The sequence below is a fragment of the Bactrocera dorsalis genome, chromosome 2 (genome assembly GCF_023373825.1).
Source record: "Bactrocera dorsalis isolate Fly_Bdor chromosome 2, ASM2337382v1, whole genome shotgun sequence".
NCBI classification, from domain to species: domain Eukaryota; kingdom Metazoa; phylum Arthropoda; class Insecta; order Diptera; family Tephritidae; genus Bactrocera; species Bactrocera dorsalis.
The window spans coordinates 8,521,305-8,533,283 of record NC_064304.1 but is presented as its reverse complement, the minus strand read 5'-3'; the positions used below and the strand labels follow the sequence as shown (position 1 = coordinate 8,533,283).

Genomic DNA, 11,979 nt, shown 5'->3' with positions numbered 1-11,979 from the left:
AGATCAGCCATCTAACCTAACGTATTCCTTCGCGAAAAACTTGCCTAGCGCATCTTATCATTAAAAATATTAGAGAAGTGTACTTAATCACAAAGACAAGTATTTGATAGGCACAAGGCCCTCAGTAAAGATCGCGAAGTCACTAAAAAGTGTCTCAAGCGAGTTGTCCAACCACCTCTGTTAATGGCGATAACATTGTAAATGTTAAATGTTAAAGAAGCAGTGCTTCTACTGGTAATGAGACATGGGTTTATGAATATGACTTCGAAATTATACAATCTAGCATGGGTGTTCCAAAAATCAGCTGAATTCGAAAAACCTAAAATTCACTGAAGGCCATACGAGCCGAGGCTTACAACTACTAAATGTATGTCATGCTTGTATTAGCTCACGAGCGTATTTTAAAAGCGTTAAAAGAGATTTGTACTAAAATAATGTAGTTTTTTGTTGTCAGTCCGAGGTAAACATGACTAGATGGTATATAACATTAAGTCCATCATCAAGTGTTAATCATTTTTAACACTTAAGTTGATATAAGCAATGAAGGAACAGTGGTCCAGAGCATCTCTTATGTATCGGCTTTCAATATTTTGGATTCTATTTTTGAAATGATATACGTCACTACCAGGCTTGTACTAAAACTACCTGACCTTTACCGAACAAATGTCAAGTAAAAGCCACTAAAGCGATGGTGGTCAACACCAAAAGAATAAAAGCTCATGTAATTTATTCACCTTATCTAGTTCCCTGTGGTTATTTCCTATTACCTAAACAAAACTATCCATTTATAAGAACACAGCATGTATGGAATGAGATCAACAAAAAAGATATGTGAAACTAAAAGCTAATATGGTCAGTTCTAAGCTTTTAACAAGCGTGCAGTGGGGTGCTTTAAGCACTTTAACAATCTAAGTTAGATTTCGAGAAGAAGACATGAACAAAAATTTAATCTTAAGTACTCCTTAATGGGTGCTTAAATCCAAGGGCTCTCACTACATCTCCATATAGAAAGGCTTTACCATCTTCCCTAGTATTCTCTAAAAAATCACAAATTGAAACTGTCAAATAATCCGTCTTTATTTGAACGCTTCGTACTCCAAACTTTTGACATTAATTCTCGTTTAAAAGCAAAAAGAGTAAGCCACTTTATCAAGCGCACCTGTCACATGTGGTGTACATATGTATTTTATTCTATTACCTATTTCCGCTTGTGCGCACACAAATCAAAAAATAGGACTGAGTGGCCTGATAGATATGTGGGCTGCAACGCCCGCAGACGAAGCTTCGTCGATGCATTCTGCGGTTGAGTAGCTCGCTTAGGCGGAAGTGCTCATAAATTAACATTGATTGATTTTTGACGTTAAATCAAAACCGTTGAGCCGCAAGAGCCAATGTCAGGTAGCGCTTGAGCGCATCACAATACAACAACACACCACACCTTCCATGGTTGCCCGTTTAGGCATTTTGTTGAACGCCAAGCCCTTGGAAACCACCAACCTCAACACATTTCTCTTTTGTTGTCATTGCACAGCAATCCCGCCGACAACTTACTGCATTTACGGTTATAATAAAAGAAATCCATAATGTCATAGAAAACCGCACACAAAGCATGAATTAAATGTAATTTTCCTGCGCATTGTTCCGCTCTTCTTCTTGCAATTGCAGACAAAATCTCAACTCCGACTTCACCGACTCCGCTTTGGGCTCATCGGACAAATCACCGCTGCCATATGGAAATTTCCAGCTACGCGACACCACAGTGCAATCAATTCTCAATCATCCGCGCTACGGACCAAAGTAAGTTCTCACTGCGATGACAGTCAAACCGAAAGCTAAAACTTAACAACTTTTTTACTTTCCGCTTTCATAGATCCCCCTTGGGATCGAATATGTATACATATTTGAAATTTGGACTGCCGCGCGTATTTCCACCGAATGCCGGTTCGCAGCGTTCGCACCGACCGCCGGGTCCAGGACCGGGTGGCGTGCGCGGTCGTGTTAATCGTGGCTTCCGCGATAGTTCAGGTGTGCCACCAGCAGGTTCATCTGGCTACGATAGCAGTGACAACGAAACAACGCGCAGCCGAGTGCCGCCCAACTTGAGGTGAGCTCACTGGGGAAATTACAAAACCCCGCATTTACAAATACATTTTACTGAATTACGTGTTATTCCTTATAGAAAATACCGCAGTGAGTCGGACTTCCGTGCCATTGGCGGCATACCAAGCTCACGTCCCGAATCGCGCGCACAAGGCGTACCCATGACGGCGCTGCGACAGGCGAACAGTCGTGCAAGCATAGCTGGTAAGTGTTGTTTACTTTATCGATTCGCCTTTTTTGGCATACCAGTGCTAATTTTTCTATAATCGCTACTACTTCCCTCTGACACCCGCATGACAGTGGGCACACACATCAATACTCATCACTATATGCCGAATGGCAAGCATTACGGTCATCGTTCGCACAGTGAAGCCGATTTGTTGGCCGGTGGCGCTGACGTCATCGGTTATGACTACGGCGAGTCACGTATCTATGGCACATCGCGCAATCGCAGTTCAGACCATCCGAACGGTGGACACGCCGGCTACATTATGTCCAGCCGGAAACATTCGAGTATCGGGCTTGTCTATCCCAATATACAGGTGCATTGTCTGGATGTGAATCCATGTCTACGCGGTGTTTCGTTGCAAGCAAAGGCAGGCGATTTGTTCGCCATAATGGCAACGTCGCAACGTGAAGGCACAGCGTTAACAGAGTGCCTGGCGGGTTTACATGAGCGTATGGGTGGTGAAATTCTCATCAATGGCCAACAAATCAATAGACGCGGTTTACGTGAGCTCTGCAGTTATGTGCCGGCGTTAAAAGTATCCTCGCTGGATCCGCGTATGAGCGTGCAATGTACTTTGAATTTCCATGCCGCATTAAGAGGACCGCTGGATCGAACGGACCTCAAGGAGAGGGTAAGTGTGTGAAATGGGAGTATTTTAGGAACGAAGCAAACTAAGTTGTCTCTTTTTGTTTAGATGGATGTGCTAATCGAGGATCTGGGTTTGACTACCGTGCGCGCCTCGAATGTGTCTTCACTCACACACTCCGAGAAGCAGCGTCTGAGCGTCGCTTGCCAATTGCTTGCACAGTCGTCACTACTCATACTCGATCAGATTACTAGTAATATGGACATCTTCGACACATTCTTTCTGGTGGAATATTTGCGACAATGGGCTAGTGGTGGTCGCATTGTGATCATGACACTACAGCCACCTACATTTGAAATACTCTCAATGTGTTCCAGTGTACTGCTATTATCAGGCGGACGTACTGTGTTTTCCGGCAGTCGCTCCGACTTGCCACGACATATGGGCGAGTTGGGCTATCCTTGTCCGCCCTTTAAAAACCCAGCCGATTACTATCGTAAGTGATGGTTACAAATAAATATTTATATATTAGCTACTACTAGCACATTATTCCGTTTATGTTGCAGTGGATTTAGTTACATTGGATGACCTGTCAGCTGCTGCCATGTTGGAGTCATCGGCACGCATCGAATCTTTGGCCAATTCGTGGGATCAAATGAACTCCGAACCACCGCTAGCCGCGCCACCAGCATCATTGCCCAACTTCACAAGGAAAGCGGGTTTCTGGGGCCAGACGAAAGCTTTAATAAAACGCTTTGCCGCCTACAAGCAACCGGGATCGCTGCTTACCTGGATCAGTAAGCTGATTGCGGCGGCGGTGCTTTCACTTTGCATCGGTTGCATATTCTGGGATGTGCCCGCTTCAGATGCGCAACTCACATACAACGATCGCTTTGGTTATCATCACTGCGTTATGGCGGTGGTCTACTGGCCATTGCTACTCTTGACCATACGCGACGCGCAAGAGGACCGACGACATGCCGAGCGCGATATACGCTTGGGTCTGTACTCGCGTGGTCTCTACTTTACAATACAGGTAATTTAAATTTTCTTGTTGCTGTAGCATAGTGTTCTCTAAAGAAGTCTTCATATGTTAATAGTGCCTTTTGGGCCTGTTTCCGAGCCTTTGCATCTGGCTGGCTTACTTGCTGCCGGCGCACAGCATGGCAGGCTTGTACACATATTCCACCAGCAGCGACGCCGGCATCTATCTCTATATGGGTAAGCCTCAAGCTTTATGTTTATGAACGTACATTTAATCTGCTTTTGCCCTCGCAGGCTACATGCTGCTCTATTTGACCGTCATACAAACACTTGGCCTCTTCTGCGCTCACCTTATGCCCTGCAAGGTGTCCGCTAGCATTTTCAACGCACTTATCACACTGGGTCTGACCGCTGTGGGTGGTTATGCCGTACATCCGCGCGATCTCTCGAAATTGTGGTCCTGGTCACAGCTTATATCGCCCGAAAAGTGGTTGCTGCCTGTGCTGGTGCAGGATGAATACAGCGCAGACACACTAACCAACTCGGCGGGCCTACAGCTCTGTCGTAACAAGCAGGTAAGTGTGCGGTTTAGCAGTAGAGAGTTAACTACGGTAAGAAGCTTATGAAATTTGCTTATATTTTCGGTTTTGCAGGTGCAGCATCAGGAGATCATTGTGCAGCAGCCGTGCCCACCACCGAACGGCACCCATGTGCTGGCCGATTTTCAGTTGCTGCCGCGCAATCACATACTCGATCCGAGCGAGACGTACGAGCAGACCACCACACTCGCTTTGGTGCTGGCCTCGGTCATATTGTTCGTGGTGACGTTTTTCGTTTTCGTGTGCAATTGTCGCAATACTTTCCGTAAGAAGCAGAAGCGAATTTAAAGCAATTAAAAAAAAAAAATTTTTAAAAGAAAATGTTTGAAAAAACATTTTTGAAGAAAAAAAAATTTAAAACAAAAAATTTTGAAACCCAAAAATGTTCGAAAAAAATAATTTGAAAAAAAAACAAATTTTTGAAAAAAATATTTAAAAAAATTTCTTTTTTCCAAAATTTTTTTTCAAACATTTTAAGTTTTTGAAAAAAAAAAAAATTGTTTTATAAAATAATAGATTAAAAATGTAGAGCATAATGAACGTGAGCTAAGTGCTAAAAAATAAATAAATATTTACGCTGACTTCCATAGTTTGTAGCAGAATACGCACATTTTAACAACGCATTTACCGACGTAATTACTATAAATAGATATACATATATGCTAATTGATGTACCGATTATTTTTTAAAAAACACTAAATAAATTTAGCCAACGCGTTCCAATTGAAAATGTTTAAGTGCGATGCGGTGTTTATACAGCATGTATGTATGTATGTATGACTACAATATTAACATACTTAATTCTTCTTAGAGATAAGCGCTTAAGTTTTATGTATAAATAGCGTCAAAAGGAAAATATATAAATATAATAAATTTAGAATAAACGCAAGAAAGTGTTGTCAATGAGCGCGCAAATGATAAGCCGTTTGTCTGGATTAGAAAAACATGTATGTATGTATATTTTTGTATATTGTAGATTTCCAATGCTTATTGTCACTAAGAGGATTATGCTTTGCTTGCTAAATAAAATGTAGTATTTCTTATCAATGATGGAATAGACGCAAGTTTGTATGAGCCAACACGATGCCGTGTTCGTTGCAGGCCTCGATAACGCCAGCATCATTGGTGGAACCAGCCGGACTGCCGATGTATGAAACACCGCTCTATTTAAATAAAAAAACAACAACAGTCAATGTAGCATTTATCGCATATCGCAACAACTGTGCATGCTTACCAATCTAGCACGATCGATGTTATCACGGAATGGGAAGAAGGCATCGGAACCCAAAGAAACACCGTCCAATTGTTTAAGCCAAACTGCCTTCTCTTGCGCGCTCAACTGTGGTGGCACCTCCTCAAACCTGCAACGTCGTTACAAAAACAATAATTACTTAAAACATATATTTTTAAGTATTTACACAAACTTACATTGCCTCGAACTGGCTGAGCGGCATGTCCTTGCCCACAGTGCCGTTCACGTAGTTGTCGATGGCATTCGAGATTTCTGCGCGCTTGACGCCCGCCTTGAATTTCATGCCGGCGACACGTGGGTGCTGACGCAGCCACCAATTATCGGCCTTCTCGCCAGCCAAACGTGTGCAGTGTATGCGCGACTGTTGACCGGCGCCAATGCCAATGACTTGGCCATCGCGTGCATAGCACACGGAATTACTTTGCGTGAACTTGAGGGCAATGGTTGCGACAATTAAGTCGCGTATGGCATTCTCAGGTAGAGTGTTGAGCTTCGTGACGACATTGGCGAACAATGAGGCATCGATAACGGCATCATTGCGTTTCTGTTCCAGCGTTAAACCGAAGATGGTTTTGCGTTCCAAAGTGCTTGGCTCATAATCGGGATCCATCTGTGGCATAAATTAACATTAAAACCAATTTTAGCATATTCAACGCTGCAACTTACTTGTAGAATGCAGTAACCGCCGTTCTTTTTCTTCTTCAACAACTCCAACGCGGCTGGCTCATAACCGGGCGCAATAATACCATCTGACACCTCACGTGAAATTATTCGCGCAGTCACCACGTCGCAAACGTCGGAAAGCGCAACAAAGTCACCGAATGAGGACATGCGATCGGCACCGCGCGCACGCGCATACGCGATGGCCAACGGTGTCAAGCTGTCGTACAAATCGTCTACCATGCATAACTTGGCTTGCACATGACTCAATGGTGTGCCCACGGCTGCGCCAGCCGGTGAGACGTGCTTGAAACTGGTCGCGGCGGGCAAATTTAGCGCACGCTTGAGTTCGCGCACAAGTTGCCAGCCATTAAGCGCATCACACAAATTAATGAATCCCGGCGAAGCATTGACCACCTTTAGCGGAAGCGATTCGAGTTGTGTGAAGAGTTGTGCGGGTTTCTGGTGTGGGTTCATGCCATAACGTAAGTTGAGCTGCGATCCACCTGAAGAATATTGCTTGCGGAAATAATCGGAAATTGCATCGTCGTACGTGGCAGTGTGTGTGAAGGCTTTGAGCGCCAAAACTTTTCTAAAATCGAAATACATACATATGTACATACATGTTATTTTCCTATTTGAAATTTGAGCTAGCCGACTATTACCTAGTGTCCAAAGTAGTATCGCCATGCTCCTTGATTTCGCCGAGCACCTTGGCATAATCGCTAGCCTCGCAGATGACCGTGACACGAGCATGATTTTTGGCTGCCGCACGTAGCAGAGTGACACCGCCAATATCAATATTCTCAACAGCATCGGCCACTGTCACATCAGGTTTGGATACAGTGTTTACAAATGGATATAGATTGCATACAACCAAGCTGACTAAGTCGAAGTTTTGCTGTTTCATGTCGGCAAGATCGCTTTCAGTGGTGCGTGAAAGTATACCAGCATGCACGGCTGGATGCAGGGTTTTGACGCGACCACCAAGCATTTCTGGTGCGCCGGTTATGTCGGAGACATCATCCACAGCCAGACCAACATTACGCAACGCTGTGGCAGTGCCACCACTAGCAACCAGACGAAAACCAAGCGCGGCAAGGTTCTGACCCAAATCGATCAAACCGGTTTTATCGGATACACTGAGGAGAGCTGAAAATATTTTCCAAATACGACAAAGGTATTTGATGCTTACAAGTATTACATATTATGTAAATTAAGGGACACTTACCAATACGTTTCGCTGCCATTTTCCTTGATGAAGTCTGGAGGATATGTGGTAGAGAATCAGTACCGTTTGCGAACACAGTTCAACTGTAAATAAAAATGATATGAGCTGGTTTGGTTTATTATCAAAATAAACAGCAAAGATTTTTGAAGATATGTCGGTTACTTTCGTTGTTATTTTAAAATATTGCATGCAATGACCTGCTTTTAACACCCATCCCTGCAATTGCTAGAGATAAGCAGTGCGTTGCTTCCCGCCTAATGGGAGATAATTGAGATCTCTGTAATTGACCTCTGATTTGAACCTGAAGTTATCAGTAATGGCTAACGGCCACATACTAGTATATGTGTATGTATGACTGCTGTGCGACATTACATATTCAGTCACGGGCCTACATTTAGCTAACAAAAAAAGATTCGCCGCTTATCTACTACTTTTGCTCGAACTCGGCAACCCCAAATTCTATCAAACACGCTCGCTACCAAGATTTATGTTTGTAAATATGTGTATACACGTGTTTAACTATATACGTATGCATGTGCGTATATTTTTGAATGTTATTGCTAGAGTCTTATTTCTCTGCCTTCGCATGCGGCTCAAATTGCTTTGCGTCAATGTAAACATGTGGGTTTCGAAAACTTGTTGCATGCCGCTCTACAAATAACTACAATTCATAAAAGTTTCTTGGTTTCTTCTGAAATCCTTTTTAAAATCAGTATAGTTATCGCCTGGTAAAATAGAATCGTAATTGCTGAAAAACTCGTATCCGATTTCAAACTTTGTTAATTATGGTGATAATTTCGATATTGTGGTTTCTATTCTTCGATACCAATACTTCACACACTATAAAATATTTAACTAACATAACACTAATTATTGATAACTTTTAATGCATAATACTTAGAATTTATAATCTAATATTACCACTGTCAACCAACTACACGTTATGACTGAATTTAATAATTTCTAATTAGACTTTAATAAGTTGAGATTAGTTGGATCGTTAGCGAGCTGCCAGATCATACAAATGCGCAGTGAAAGATATATTGGAAATATGTTACGGAGTAAGCTGCCTTTACCTTTAAATTAACGCTTTTATCTAATATAAATTTTTAAAATAAATTTTCAATTGCTCTTTTTTATAATTTTATTATTAAGTAAAACTACAAATTAAAATTTTCTATTGTAGCAGTTCGGTTTTCATAACATATCTGTCTTAGAAATATGAACTTACACAAGCTGGCAACCCTCCGTTATTCTACTAGGAAACGTCAATGCTGGCATCAGCTGTCAGCGGTACTGTCAAATTGATCTGATTGGTGATGTGTACTAGCTGCTTAAACACTTACTAAATTTCCAATAATTACTCTGAAATTCTCGAAACGAAGCACTGTGCATTTATAAATAGGACGAGATGAACTACAATCCAAATGCCGGGATCCGGAATCGTAAGTTGGACACCTGTAAGGATGAAGATAGCGCAAGTACAATACGAGCATCCACTTGGTTCAACTGGTGGTGACTGCTTGAACCAAACATATCCACAAACGAAGTGGTTTATTATTTTACGAATTGTTTTGTTTACCTTTAAACTAAATTTTATCTAAAGTTAACAGTAGTTATCTAGTTTCCTATTTATTAGTTTGCTTGTTTGCTTTATTTGTTGCAATTCTAACATTTAATTTATATATGTATATGTATTTGTTTGTGAGTATTTGTTCTGCGCGTTTTCGTCTTGCAGTTTTTATGAAATAACTATGGTTTGCATATATATTAACATTCTCAATACTTTTTGCAACAAAAGCTCAAGGTCCATCCCGCAAGCCAAAACGTGTGAGTGATGTAAACGCCATGGGACCAACGGCTCCAATGAACGCACCGCTGCCTTATATGCAGCCAACAGTTGGAGCACCATTACCTGATCACACGACTGGAGTATCTGTAGGCTATGGCATGGCACCACAACAAACAGCCACCAACATTGGTGGATTCAACACTGGACCAGCGCCAGTGCAAAATCAAAATTACAGCTATGCTGCGCCACCAACTTCGCAGCCAACAACATTTGCCGCAGCGCCTGCTGCTCAGCCACAATATGGTGGAAATATGCCAATGGGCGGTCCAGGAGGCATGGGAGCAGCATCAGGTGCACAAGGTCAATTTCAAGCAGGCGTACCACAATTCGCTATGTTCCAGCAACCGATTGTGCAAGATATGGCTATGCAATATGGTCAGCGTTTGGCTGATCAAGGCAAGCAGCTGGTGGAGAATCAATTTGAGAAGTGGGTATCAGTTGCCAAATTGAAATATTATTTCGCTGTGGACAACAAATATGTAATAAATAAATTGCGTTTACTGCTCTTCCCATTCACACATAAGGTATGGCATAAATGTAATATATTTTTGTTTATAATTTAAATATCTAATATAACCTTATTTATTTTAGGACTGGTCACTGAAGTATGATCAAGAGAACCCTGTACAGCCTCGCTATGACATTAATGCACCAGACCTCTACATACCTGCAATGGCCTACATCACGTATGTGGTGGTGGCCGGTCTCATGTTAGGCTTGCAGAATCGTTTTTCACCCGAACAACTCGGCATACAAGCGTCCAGTGCTTTGGCTTACTGTATCTTCGAATTGGTTGTCTATTCGATCACATTGTATGTGGTTAACATAAAAACAAGTCTGAAAACGCTGGATTTACTCTCGTTCGCCGGTTACAAATTTGTCATAATCGTAACATGTCTGTTGGTTAGCACACTTTTCCATGGCGTTGGCTACTACGTGGCACTGCTTTACACAAGCCTTACGCTGGGTTTCTTTCTGGTATTCTGATTAAAATTTCATAGCATTGCATTTTTGTAAATATCTCTCTCTCTTAATTTCACAGTTACGCACATTAAAGACTAAAGTGCTGCACGATGCTACACCGACAGTCAACAGCGGCGCTATCAACTATGACCCATACGGCAATCCACAGCAACTCGACTACACTGGCGGTCGAAAACGAAAGTTATATTTCCTCTTTCTCATTGTGGGCGGCCAAGCATTCTTATCATTTTTATTATCGAAGCACTTGTACTTTCCGGACGCTGCGGTACTAGCCGTTAGAAATGAACAATTTTAATGCCTCATCGTGCTTATTTTGGTATGACCAGTGTGCGTACTTTTATTTCGGTTAGTGTTTTTGTTGTAAGCTGCTTTAAAGAAGTAAAACTATGAATTGTCGCCTGAAGGTTATGCATAACTAAAAAAAAAATATTGTAATTTTATTAACGAAATTAACCTTAAGTTGCCTGAAGTGAAAGTAAACATAACGAAACTTTGCAAAGGAGTGAGGAGTGTGATCAAAAGATATTGGTAGTTTTATAAAAAGAAATACAGAAATCGGCATTTCAACAATAATGTGACAAAAATAGAGATTACTAATTAGAAAGCTTTGTCATACGAATATACATACATACAAACAAACAAATATTAAATTCGATTCCATATTCTAAGCATATTTTTGTTAGCGAATGACTAAAATAAAAACGAATGAAACCACATAAAGCAAAAGGTGTTAATCATGTGCAGGTAAATATGATTCAATATTGATAGTTATTAGATTTTAATTTGCTAATTTATGTTTTTTTTTACTGTAACTAACCGAAAACTTTGAATTCCTCAATATACTCATCACCAGGGTTGCGAATTTCGTAATTATACTTTTGGCTTAAAAATTTCAATTCCGAATTTTGACTTTTCAAAAATTATTATTAATCATTATCAATTAATTTTTAATTTTAAACATATTGGATTGGAAATTTAAAATTAAAAATCTAATTAAAAAAAATTATTATTCTTAATTTGTAATCAAAATTTAAAAAACAAATTTCCATTCTAAACATCATGCATTGAAAATTGAGAAAATATTTGAAAAATTAAAAATCTAATTTTTGATGAAATTTATTATTTTTTAATTTGGAATAAAAATTAAAAAATAATTTTTAATTCTAAACAATTCGGATTGAAAATGGAGAATTTGAAAAATGAAAAATACTTCCTAATTTAAAAACTTTACGTACAAATAAAAATTTAAATTTTTCAAATTCAAAACTGGAATGAAAATGGATACATACTGAAAAATTTATATATTTCTAACTGAAACACTATAGTTACAAGCAATCGAATGTCAATGAGGCATGAAACTATGTTCATATTTTATTAAAAAAGCTTTTCCAAAAAAAAAAATGTATTTTTTACTTTTTATTGATAAACTATAAATTTTGTACCTTTTATACCAATACTTTTTCAATCCAGTATTTGGGATTAAAAATTTGAAAATTATAAAG

At 40.2% G+C, this 11,979-nt stretch overlaps 3 protein-coding genes across 5 annotated transcripts in view; 2 read left to right on the top strand and 1 right to left on the bottom strand.

Moving 5' to 3' along the window:
* LOC105222551 (uncharacterized) overlaps positions 1-4,948 on the top strand; it is a 46,663-nt gene extending 41,715 nt beyond the window's left edge. Inside the window, exons 3-11 of the mRNA XM_011199913.4 lie at positions 1,666-1,797; positions 1,871-2,104; positions 2,180-2,304; positions 2,401-2,960; positions 3,024-3,411; positions 3,482-3,951; positions 4,016-4,136; positions 4,194-4,474; positions 4,553-4,948. Of these exons, the coding sequence (XP_011198215.1) occupies positions 1,666-1,797; positions 1,871-2,104; positions 2,180-2,304; positions 2,401-2,960; positions 3,024-3,411; positions 3,482-3,951; positions 4,016-4,136; positions 4,194-4,474; positions 4,553-4,786 (2,545 nt within the window). The 3' untranslated portion in view covers positions 4,787-4,948. The remainder of the gene's footprint in view (positions 1-1,665; positions 1,798-1,870; positions 2,105-2,179; positions 2,305-2,400; positions 2,961-3,023; positions 3,412-3,481; positions 3,952-4,015; positions 4,137-4,193; positions 4,475-4,552) is intronic.
* A 475-nt stretch (positions 4,949-5,423) lies between these two features.
* Positions 5,424-8,627, bottom strand: LOC105222550 (bifunctional purine biosynthesis protein ATIC). Of its 2 annotated transcripts, none has more exons than XM_011199912.4 (7): positions 8,563-8,627; positions 7,642-7,724; positions 7,076-7,562; positions 6,417-7,002; positions 5,927-6,360; positions 5,733-5,859; positions 5,424-5,661 (listed from the first exon to the last, which is right to left on the bottom strand). In XM_011199912.4, the coding sequence occupies exons 2-7, from the start codon at positions 7,658-7,660 to the stop codon at positions 5,542-5,544; spliced, it is 1,773 nt and encodes a 590-aa protein (XP_011198214.2). In that variant the 5' UTR covers positions 7,661-7,724; positions 8,563-8,627; the 3' UTR covers positions 5,424-5,541. The 2 variants fall into 2 exon arrangements, with proteins under 2 accessions (XP_011198214.2, XP_029404657.2); XM_029548797.2 differs by lacking the exon at positions 8,563-8,627 and adding an exon at positions 7,804-7,951.
* Positions 8,628-8,925: 298 nt separating this feature from the next.
* Positions 8,926-10,956, top strand: LOC105222549 (protein YIF1B-B). Of its 2 annotated transcripts, none has more exons than XM_011199911.4 (4): positions 8,926-9,086; positions 9,443-10,017; positions 10,085-10,471; positions 10,536-10,956. In XM_011199911.4, the coding sequence occupies exons 1-4, from the start codon at positions 9,053-9,055 to the stop codon at positions 10,770-10,772; spliced, it is 1,233 nt and encodes a 410-aa protein (XP_011198213.2). In that variant the 5' UTR covers positions 8,926-9,052; the 3' UTR covers positions 10,773-10,956. The 2 variants fall into 2 exon arrangements, with proteins under 2 accessions (XP_011198213.2, XP_011198211.2); XM_011199909.4 differs by having other exon boundaries at positions 8,927-9,101.
* The last annotated feature ends 1,023 nt before the right edge of the window (positions 10,957-11,979 follow it).

Bases quoted from the DNA above. Each gene is read 5' to 3' on its own strand.
- LOC105222550 (XM_011199912.4), bottom strand. The intron at 5,860-5,926 runs GTAAGTTTGTGT...ACGACGTTGCAG, and splicing joins CTCAGCCAGTTCGAGGCAAT to GTTTGAGGAGGTGCCACCAC. The intron at 5,662-5,732 runs GTAAGCATGCAC...TTATTTAAATAG, and splicing joins ACATCGATCGTGCTAGATTG to AGCGGTGTTTCATACATCGG.
- LOC105222549 (XM_011199909.4), top strand. From the start codon at position 9,053: ATGAACTACAATCCAAATGCCGGGATCCGGAATCGTAAGTTGGACACC. The intron at 10,018-10,084 runs GTATGGCATAAA...TATTTATTTTAG, and splicing joins TCTTCCCATTCACACATAAG to GACTGGTCACTGAAGTATGA. The intron at 10,472-10,535 runs GTATTCTGATTA...TTAATTTCACAG, and splicing joins TTACGCTGGGTTTCTTTCTG to TTACGCACATTAAAGACTAA.